This window comes from Clavelina lepadiformis, chromosome 6 (genome assembly GCF_947623445.1).
Source record: "Clavelina lepadiformis chromosome 6, kaClaLepa1.1, whole genome shotgun sequence".
Classification (NCBI taxonomy): Eukaryota; Metazoa; Chordata; class Ascidiacea; order Aplousobranchia; family Clavelinidae; genus Clavelina; species Clavelina lepadiformis.
Genome location: NC_135245.1, coordinates 8,174,142 through 8,185,627, shown reverse-complemented (window position 1 = coordinate 8,185,627; position 11,486 = coordinate 8,174,142). Strand labels below are relative to the sequence as shown.

The 11,486-nt window shown below is 34.7% G+C and overlaps 1 protein-coding gene across 1 annotated transcript; it reads left to right on the top strand.

Annotated features, from left to right (window-relative positions):
* The first annotated feature begins 3,841 nt into the window (after nucleotides 1-3,841).
* LOC143463533 (F-box only protein 16-like) lies at nucleotides 3,842-11,178 on the top strand. Its single transcript, XM_076962048.1, has 13 exons — nucleotides 3,842-3,953; nucleotides 4,034-4,349; nucleotides 4,608-4,643; nucleotides 6,687-6,774; nucleotides 7,013-7,131; nucleotides 7,368-7,532; nucleotides 7,834-8,054; nucleotides 8,132-8,237; nucleotides 8,346-8,600; nucleotides 8,799-8,922; nucleotides 10,046-10,105; nucleotides 10,190-10,324; nucleotides 10,408-11,178. The coding sequence occupies exons 2-13, from the start codon at nucleotides 4,257-4,259 to the stop codon at nucleotides 10,467-10,469; spliced, it is 1,464 nt and encodes a 487-aa protein (XP_076818163.1). The 5' UTR covers nucleotides 3,842-3,953; nucleotides 4,034-4,256; the 3' UTR covers nucleotides 10,470-11,178.
* Nucleotides 11,179-11,486: the final 308 nt, after the last annotated feature.

Sequence of the window (11,486 nt, the reverse complement as noted above, 5' to 3'; positions counted from 1 at the left end):
ACACTGCAAAACGAAAACGATGACATCTAATGCTAATGCATTATTTACCGTTTTTGTATTGAAATAATTTTGAGGCTCTCTGGTACTTGTATTTTCTGCAAATGGCTCTTCCATTGAATACATTTTCCCACCTCTGCATTATACTATTCACAGAGCCTAGGAGCGGTATTATCGTTAAAGCTTTAACGCAAAGTACTGAGTTACTATAAAGTGATTATTAGCCAATCATCATCACGGTATGAATTTGGAGGAAAAAGCTAATATAATTACGTAATAACTCATTGACTATAAATTCCTAAGTTTGGTATTATTCGCTCTCTTCGGCCCTTGGTCTATGTCTATAAATCTATTCTAATGTACTAATTCGGTGTGTTTCAATCATTCAAGTTCAAGTGGGGTGCTGTGTGATAATATAAGGTATATCATGTTGATCAGAGATTAATGTTGTGATGTATTACTAGAGGTAGGCTACTATAGCTACGAGGGCAATCAATACTTTGAGTCATATATTTATATCAGCAAATATCGTATCCTTCCGATGAAGTATTTGTAAAGTTTAGATCAGGGGTGGGGAACCTAATCAGTACTGCGGTGCCGCGTGAATTGCACTACATTTCGAGCGGGATGTTGATTATATAAATGGCGAATAATGTCAATGTCATCTCAAGGAAATTTGTACGTAACCATTTAATATGTTTGATGCTATGTTGTATACTTTAACAAAATCCTGACAGGGCTATATTAAATAGGCAAGTGGGCCGCAGGTTACCCACCCCCGGTTTAGTATAGTTGCTGCAATATAAAAGATGAATCTATTTTTGATGATTAATCCGATTTTAATTTTGATTTTTCACAAATTGTGTTACGAAGAGAAACAACCCATATAAATTGAAGGATCATAGAGACAACACTGTCAATACTCGATTAACACCCTGCTTTGAAGAGTTTCTTTTGGCTTATGAAGGTATCTTAACTTAATTTACCTGTTCAATTATTATCTGACTCTGTTGTAGCGTGCAATTAGAATACTCTAAACTTTTTGTCGGCCGAAAGGTTTTAATATTAAAACAGAAATAATTTACAAGAAAAGGTTTTTGTTGTAGGGGCATTTTCTTAATATTACGAATAACCAAGTACAGAAGTACAGTAATACTACCGCGTGTAAGATGTCTAATTGGCTGCAATCACCATTGCTAGCTTAGACGACTCATCTGTTGATTTCGATGATTCTCTCGGCTAAGTCTGTTCGCCGGTAGAAGTGCGAGCTTATCTTATCACAATAGATGTTAGAAAACAAACTGGGAACGTACTAAAAGGAGTGTTCATACGAAATTATTCAGAGTAAATTTCCAAATATCAATCGACAGTTGAAGTATTTAACTAAAAACAAATTTATTCAAACTTCAATCAATAACTAGAAAACATTTTTCCAAGAAATGATGTAATAGTATTAAAAATAACACCCAGGCCGCTGCAGGTCAAGTGCTACTGCTAGTCGACGTCACTTTTATCCATACAATGTCCGATAGACCAGACGTTACCAAACGTTTTTCACAAAGTCAGATAAGTATTAGAACAGAAAATATCGCGGATCGCATTTCCGCTTTGTTTAGTACCATACAATGCCATGAGCTTATTCGTGGCACAGTGAGGCGAGCCGGACCAACTAATCTCGCGGATCGTAGTTTGGTGACCCCTGTAATAGACAGTTGCCGAGTGGTTTAAGCGCTAGTCTCGTAGCCTAATAATGTGGTTCGTGTTCCATTTTCGATGTTCAGTGGCGCTATTTTTGTAATGCTCTTGGGCAAGGCGTTAACGTTAGGCCTGATCGACGGTTATAAATTCGGGCAATACAGTTTAAACAAAAAAAGCAAAATAAAAAGTGTGTAACAATCGGAACTTGCACAATCGTCAATCAGAACTAGCTTGGTAACCGGGGCTCGAGTGGTGAAAAATCTTCGCTGAGTTTAAGCCGTCAAATACTTTCCTCAGATCAAGGATAAAAACTACTTTTTCTTTATTTTGATTTTACTATTTTCGCCCACAGTAAAAAACTGTTATTTTAAAAATAGAAAAAGGATATAGTTTGGCCCTCTTAAGGTTAACTGTATAAAGTTACTTTCAGAATAAGCTACACCTGAAGAAGCAAGCTTATGCTTGCGAAAGCCCTTGTCGAAAAATATAACATTAACCTTAAGAGTGCCAAACAATATCCTGTTTCTTATTTTACTTTAAAATTTGGTTAACACGGTTCAGACAATGTCAACTTTAAAAATAGATTTATATTTGGGGATTTCTCAAACATGCTTGATAATACAGTATATTAATTAAAATTATTTACTGGAAAATAAAAACGTTTAGCCCTGATTTTGCTTTTACACAGTACTTTCGTTTCGTTATTTATCTGACACGTTTAAGTTGACTATTCTTATAAATAATTGAGTGTCATAGCTATTACGTATCGATGTAGGTACTATGTTTTGATTATTGGATAACGATGCCGTTATACATACTAAAAGTACTGTATATTATTGATTGAATTATGCTGATGTATGATTGAAGCACAATAACAGCTTGATTTAACATACTTTAAAATTCGTTTTGCTCACTCTACCATTGAAAAAAACTAGTGATGAATCTATCGGCATTGAACTACTGTATTTTGAGTTGTGTTATTTATTTTTCGCCATTATAACTGTGCGTAGGGAAAGTTAGGATGCTAACCGTTGTAATTATAGCACAATAAAGCACATGCCGACGAATAATTAACGCGCAAGAAAAAGTGGCAAAGCCCAAGGGCTTAAAACATGCAAGATAGCAATAAGAGGATCTTGAGTGTGCCAAATAAATAAAAATGACAAGTGCTGTACGCAAATTATCAGACGTAATAAAATTGTGCACTTAGGTGTGCAATTACACAGTAATGCACACGATCTGACCTAATGCGCTAATGAAAAGCAGTATTGAGTGTGGATATGGCAAAGTCTGCAGTCTGACATTTTAGCATTGAAGTGTGGTAATTAGTAAAAGCCGGATGACCGGATCTCCCAGAGGTAGGAATAAATGTACACATGATTGCATTTTAACCGAGCATGCTATGGGGTTGTGCTTGAATAGCAGTGGAACACAAGATTATTGAGTATTAAAAATTGAGAATGCAAAACCTAAAGCTTTCCAAGCTATTGTTTGTGCTTGTTGCCATCAGCTATATGAACCTGCCCGGATCCGGATTTTGCAGATTGAATCACACACACAGTAAACCTAAGCAGACTGTGCAGGCTTTTTAAGCCCCTGTTTATTACGTCCTGCACTATTGAGCTGCATAGACGTCATACTCTGACAGTACGAAACAACAAAATGTGTTTTACTCTACAGTAGGGCTTCTTAAACTGTGAGTTACGACCCTGTTTGGGGTCGCAAAATGTAATTTTAAAGTCGTGAAACAAATTTAATTTTATAAATTGATTTTTTTTGTTTATTTTTTATTCGGTTTACTGTTCCCATTATGAGATTCTTTTATTACTGTAGACTAAAGTTACTATACTTCGGTGGATTGTTGCCACTTGTATGATTTTGCCAGAGACAAAAATACCACTTGAGATTTGTATATTGTATTATCATCATTAACGTGTAGGCTACCCCTCAAGGGGTCGCATAGAAACTTTTTTTCTAAATTGGGGTCACAGAACCAAAAAGTTTGAGAAGCCTTGCTCTACAGTATGTCCCTGTCAGCAGATTGCTACAAAATCAAGCAGTTTTGCAACGAAGTTGTTTGTTCTATTTCCTATTTTTTGCCATACTAATTTCTTTTCAAAATTATTGGATCAGTTATATATTAGATCATTATTTTATACAGTACTGGTATTATATACATAAGTCAGAAACAAGTTTATTATAATTGTTACATCTCCCAAGGACTGGAGAACTTAACCATTATAACAGAGCTGTTACAGGTAAGGTTGAATGCATTAAAAGAATAGTTCTATCCGAACCTGTATTTTCATCTGACCTATGTGATTTATATGTTGTATAGGCTTCCATTATATGCGAAGTCTACTGTATAAGAAAATCGAGTTGTATCATCGGAAAACAGTTGCCAATAAGTCAAACGCATACCATTGTTAAGCAGCTAAGCTATGTGATGTGTTAAGTTTCTTAGCATGTGATTAGTTAATAAAATGTTAATTTAATGTTTATTATTCCTTAGTACTACCTAATCGTGCATTTCATATCAAAAATAATAAAATTTGGCGAAAATGGCCTTTGCTCCTCCAATGAAAACCAAAGCCACAACCAATCTTGCAAAAAGCACATGGACTCCCATGAACCATCCTGAAGCAAATCTTCAAGTAAGCTAACATTTGATGAAAAATTTTGCATGTGGCCTCAGGGGTCCTCAGATCAAGACCTAGAAAATTTTTTCTAGAAAGCTTAGCCTGAAATGCAGAAATTTATTAATTTTCAGTTAAATTTGGATATTGTGTGGCTTTATTTTAGGATAGTTTTAGGAAATAGTTTGTATATTGTATTGATGAAGAAGTTGAAAAAATTTTTCTTTTTGATCATAATTATAAGTCATTTAGTTCCTAATTTGTTTCTTGTTTCAGGTTTTTGAAGAAAGAAGAGAGATCATAAAGAAATGGGTAAGTAATTCGGGTTTTGTTTGCTGCACTGGATTCGGATAGTTATTTGCATGGTTTGAAATACAGAATAGTTTTTGTACTATTCTTCCATTAATCTAATTACCTATCGTTGAAAGCATGTTGATTGGGTGACCTTTTAGATAACCATTTTAAACGAGAAAGTTGTGTTACACTGTTATAGTTAAATTGTTACAGAAAGCCGCCTCCTGTAGTGCTTTCTACTTCTTTGTCTGTTCTTTTTTCTTGGCTGTTTTCAAAGCAAGCACAAGTGTTACTTTCTTTCCCTCGTTTCATTTTGTACCTGTTGGATTCTCGAATTGGAATTGCACCATGGGTGTGCATAACATTTATCAATGGTACAATTATTGCAAACTGGCAAAAAGAGATGCAAAAACAATTCCAAGCAGGAACCGCCGATGAAATAAAACTGCAATAATTATAGCAATAAACATCTGCAAATCCACTGGTGTTTGGCGAGCGTTGACTTTAAACAAACAATCTCTCGTGTGTACATTAATTAGATCAAAGTTTATCTGGAAGCTAGCGTGTGGCACTAAAAGTACCCTCAGTTCACCTGAATTTTGTACTTGGAGAGACAAGGCATTCTTGTCCCCCCCCCCCCGGGAATCGACGCCAGTAGTGGACATCCAACTTCTGTTATTTTGTTTACACACTTCAACATGTCAGTATTTTTATGTGGAGTTGTTAAACTAAAATTATCAAATGGATTCCAATGCAATATTTCTAATTCACCAACTACTATGGTACTTACACATGTACAAACCTTGATGATTTAGACGCAATTTTCAACTAATAAAAATATGGACAGCTTTTGCATGGAATTTTAGATGTAAATTTTTCTTTACTTCTCCCCACATTTAAAATGTCTTTTTTGGTTAAATTCTTGGCCTTTTTCGTGTGAGCATTTTTTATGACCAATCTTGTACAAAAATGCGATTAGCCTATGCAATCGATGTTTTCTTGCGTAAAATGTCTTTTTGTCTATTCTAAGCACTGCAACGTTTCTTGGCAATAAAATGCAATATTTTACTGAATCAAATGATGCTAATTGTAGTTGCTGTTATGACATTAAAATGCAAAAAACTTATCAGAGAGAAACACAATGCAATGCCTAAATTATCACAAAACATAAAGGTTTATGGCCCTTTAACACACATGTAGAAATACTTTAAACTTAGGCCGCAAGCATGCCACACTATGTGGCATGAAGATTTGTGCCTGCCACTGACAACCATGTAATTGAACGCTAAGCAAGATGGACGTCATAAAGGCGAAGATGGTTTGATTTGTGACATTGATGTCTTGTTATCATATTAATTATAATGCTAGTAGTGTGACAGCTTGATCAAATCGACTTGTAAGGCTAGACCAGTGCTTGATTCACAGCTGTTTGGTACTAGGTATCATGATATGTTAGCAACTATTAGTTTGTATGCTACTTGTAGCTGACTTGAATTAATCAGTATGGTACTTGAAACTGACTACACAGTCTAAGACAGTATTCCCTTATTAATCCCTTTCATGTGTGTAATACAAGAATTAGTGGCAATCAGTCAATTTTACTGTTATATCAGTGGTTCAGAAAGCATGGGTCGTGACCCAAACCAATGGCGCAAAGAGTCAAAAAATGGGTCGCATCGAGGCAATGCAAATAATTATGTTTCTAATAAAGTATTTTGTTTCATAATGAGCGAACCACACTACCACGGCTTGTCTGTGTCTGCCTGTATTATAGGTACTTAAGAAAAGAGTTGATTGCTGACACTGAAAACAAGTTTTGCAAGTTACTGCCAAAAATCATCCATGCAATCAATTTTTTTGTGTTAAAATATGCTGTTTGAGGCTTGGGTTGCGAGATGTTCACCAAACTCAGAGTTGGGTGGCATTAAAAAAAAATTTAGGAACCGCTGTGTTCCCTAACTACAGGATCTACAAGATATTTACAGGACTTAACCAGATTCGACTGCTAGAAATACATTTTCCCAACTGACCCATTCTTTGTTTTACACAATATGTATACAGTTTCAGAAATGGCAAGATACTCAGAAGCGCATAATTGTTGATGACATTTTACGAAACTTGTCAACTAAACATTTGGTGTCTTTGAATGGTAAATATGTAACAATCAATGCATGTTATCTTAGGATAATATATATTATGCGGCATGTGTATATTATTATACAGTAAACACAGTGTTAATATATTATATAAGATATTATGTTATACTGTATCATATATGTAAATGTAATCAACCTTGATTTTGACCCATATTTTGTGTGCTAATCTTTATTCTTCTGTGTTTGTTAAATCTGTTTGTGCGCATATTCTAAGTTTTTAGCTCTCTCTAGAAACACTAAATGCCAAATTTCCACAAGAGAAGTTTGATTTTACTAGGATCATGCCTCGGGTGCTGACACTTTACATATTTTCTTTTCTTGATCCCAGAACATTGTGTCGCTGTGCACAGGTTAGCAATGGCTTGAATGTGTATTTTTTATCAAGTTACCATAAGTATTTCTAATTACAGTGCCAGGAAATATGTGTTATAATTACAGAAATTCCTTACGAGTGCTATCAATTAATGGAATTTCAAAATGCAGAGTTAAAATAGCAAAACCTTCTGAATTTTAACTCAGTGCGGTTAAAATTCATTTTTACTTTGTACGTTAATGAATCATTATTTTAATCAGGCAGTTGTTACAGGTCTCCTGGTACTGGAACTATCTGACAGAATTAGATTGTCTGTGGAGACCAAAGTGTTTAAAATTTGGGTGGTATCCTACTTACCAACCATCTCCATTTGAAGAGAAAATATGGAAAAGGTTTTATGTCAACACTGTGCATGAACTGAACTATGTGAAAGTAAAGGTGTGCATCTTATTTTGATCTGACAGTAACAAAAATCCATTAAATCATAAAACATACATCATGGCAAATCTGGTACTTTGTAAAATATATCTACTATAAGTGTAGTATTATTGTGCTGTCTATATTGTGTAATCAATAGCATGATTGCTGAACATGATACTTTTTTTCAATTTCATGTTAGTACTTTTTGAGTATACCTGCTAGGTTGCTTTGAATATACTTTTAGTATCTACATATTGTTTAAAGTAGAAGGATATCAAACTATTTACCATAAGTATAAATGAACATCACTGTGCATTAGGCTGTTGAAGCACAAAACCAGCTTTCACTTGAGGATACTAAACGACCAGACACTGCTAGAAGTAATATGAGCAAAATATCTGTGGCAAGGTCAAGTGCTTCGTCAATGTTAGGAATAAAGAAAGGACCAACAACTCCATCTTCAAAGAAACCATTGTCAGGACCTAAATGGCAACCACCACCATGGAAGGGTTCTGATCCACATCCGATAGATACAATGCGGTGAGTGCTACAGTGGAGTACATGTATTTCTTTCTGTGCATTGTGGATAAATGTAAATTTTAAATCATTGTTTGCAGATACAATTATCTGGACAACATGTCCAAGGGTAGAAAGAAGAAACCTTCAGGATTGCCTGATAGCAGACCATCTTCTAAGCAGAGTAAAAGACCTCAATCGGCCACAGTAATTTTTAATATATCATTGATGATGTAATGGTGCTAAATACAGTAACTTAAACTGTAAAATACTTCAACAATGATCTCAGTTTAGTTTCTTTTTTGTTTGTTGCAGGGCTCTGCTCAGCATAGCGGAAACAAAACAGAATCAATTTCGGTACATAATGGGGAAGCAAACCGTATGAACTGCAGCACAGACTTCAATATAACCTCGGTGTTTCCTGCCAAGTTAACAACTAATCACAGCATTGCTGGTGGCATTCCATCACCAAGGCTTAATCGCGATTTTCATCTTCCACAGTATAATGGACCTGATACTAATCGTTCAGCACGATTAACTGCATCTTCAGCCTTTAATCAAACATCACAGGTAGAACTACCAGATAAGTGCAAGTAGTATATGTTGTGCATATGTTTTTGTACTTAATTTTCTTAATGTTGGTTATAATAGAAAGGTTAAACAAAACTGATTAACAAAATGATTTGTTTTAAATGTTTCCTTGCTTAATGTTTATATCACTTTGTGTCTGCATATATGCAAATTAGTAAATTTATATTATTTTTGGAGTATGGAACAACTATAGCCAGCCAAGTAAATCGGCCCAATGCAAGATCATCTTATGATCCCAATATGACTGTCATTACTACAACTCAACCTGAACCTTCTTACACAAGACAATCAATTGATAAAGGTATCAAGCATTTGACTGACTTACTAACTTTATAGTGCATTTTTCCTGAAATAAGGCCTATCTCAAAAGTAAGGTTAGAAGGATTCTTAAACGAATAGATTGGCAGACAGATAGATTGATAGATAGATTGACATAGATTGTGAAAGTAATCTGCATTACCTTTGCTGAGGTCTGCACTTTTCTGAATGGTTTCGGTTATGTTTAGTTTGAGTTTGCAGTATTACTCCCTAAAGTATGGCTGTGATGATTACTATTACTATTTTAATTTATACTGTAAAGTATTTAAACACATAAAGTGTATTATTATTATTAGCAAGTGACGAGTAAAGGTTTAGTTTACAATGTTAAAAGCAAACAAAGATTTACTTAAGAATTCCAGTTAAATTTTAGGGGGACCCCCTTTAGCAGGTGGTGGCCCCTGGGCTGTAGCCCATAACGTTCTTGCCTAATTCTAATTTGAGTTTCATTACTTGACCATGCCTACTACAGTGCACAAACAATGTTAATGCTTAGTAGCTTAACTGATACAATTTTCACAACAGTGTTCAAAAGAAGCATTCTGTTTAAAACATACTTTTAAATAAGAATAACATACTTTAATGGGCAATTTCGCCAATCCTGTTGTTCATGAATGCATTTAAATAATTTCACTGTACCCACCACAATATTCTAATGGTGCCTCCCTCCACTGATCAACACTGACTTAAACCCAAACCGCAGAGTGAATTGTGAGTGATAATAGTAAATGGGACTGTCTATCATAGAGTCACTAAAATTTAGTTTTTGTGGTACAGTTTCAGATGTGATTTTGGTAAACACAAACAGATATTAGAGTAAAACTTGCTAAATGTATTATTTTTGCTTAACTCAAGGAACTTCACTTAGTCAGAGTTTAGTTTCACTGTCAGGATTTTGACATAAACTAGAATTGATATTGGTATTTCAATATTGTTTTTGTACTTTTGCTTTTTGCTGAAATAAATAGTTTCTACTGTAAGCTCCCAGTTTTATTGCCAAGAGTTTAATGGTGCTCGGTCTCATTTTAGCAAAACAACTTTGTGACTAAGATTTTACTTTTGCCAAGTGAGTTGTTGAATATGTATTTTGTTTTTTTCCACTCAAGCACCAGTATCTCAATCCTCAAAAACTGCTCCTGATATGACGCAGCTATCTATAGATGCTGGTAAGTGGTAAGGCCTTACGTTATGTGAAAAATGCGTTTTAACACAAGCCCTTTATGTACTAATATTTCCATACTTCTTTTCAGGAACTCGACCACAACCTGTGGCAAGACATTCTCTTGAAAAACGAAAGAGAGTGAAAGATGTCAAAGTAGAGTCAGAATCACCTGAAATTATCCCTGCAAAGAGCAGTGAAGCAATTTCAACATCCGATGCAAACGGTAAAAATGTAATGTAAAATGTCATGAAAAAAGCAATTGAAATGTTCTTGGCATTTCTCAATGTTAGAAATTTATTTTGGCAGATCTGAAAGGGAACAAATGGGTTGCTCCAAACAATTCCAACTCAGACGACGATGACAACTAGTCATTTTAAACTCATTAAAACACGCTGGTTACGATTATTGCTTAGTTGCTTTAGAAGTTGTTTACGAGAGAAGATCGATGTGATCATTCATTGTGTTAGAGCAGCGTTTCTCAAAGTTACCCATGTTATGCAGCCTTGAGGGACCCAATGGTCTTTTGTCGATCGCTAACAATTTAGATCACAGGGAAACGATTAAATATTTTCTTTTATTTCTGATTTAGTTTTAATCTCCAATTTAGTAATTACGCAATGGTGTGCAGCCTAACATGGCTTATCATTGTCATTGATAGTTGTAAATGCAATTGGAATAAATATTTACATAGATAAAAATGCTTGTGGAGCCCGCAGACGACTCTCCGCGGGGACCACTCGGAGAAACGTTGTTTTATATTATAATGCAATGTAGACCATAATATAGTTTCACTTTTTTCATTCTTCCTATTTCAGATACGCAGTAACTACTAAAAGCTGCTATTTTTTGTATTTTTCATTCTTTTTGGTTCTCGACGTACTAGTGCATTTGATTGGCATTTTCATTTTTCATGTACAAACCATTAGTGTGCGTCAATTGCAGCAAGTTACCAGTGTTGGATGACTGAGCGGTATATATTATATAAATTATTATTAAAGGTGAAATCCGGGCAAAATTCATACTAAAAGCATATCACTTGTACAATTGGGAGTATAATTGAACAATCACTGCTTTTTTTTTAAAATGTGCTTGTCTGTGTATGTGTCATTTTTTAAATATTTTCCCATTTTAATAATACCCAAGATGGCGGCGGGCATGTTTATATGATAATTATGTCTTCCTGCTGAATGCGATGGTGGCCCGCCGTTTTTATTGTACTGTAGCTAGTAAAATATATTTTGTAGGTTATATAAACCATACATTTGCTAATAATTTACCTTTTAATAATGAGTACTTTTCTGTTAATACATGATTTTTTATTTTCTATAAATGACTAAATATTTGCACTACAGTAAGTCGTGTTTTGTTTTTGTTTCTATCACTTT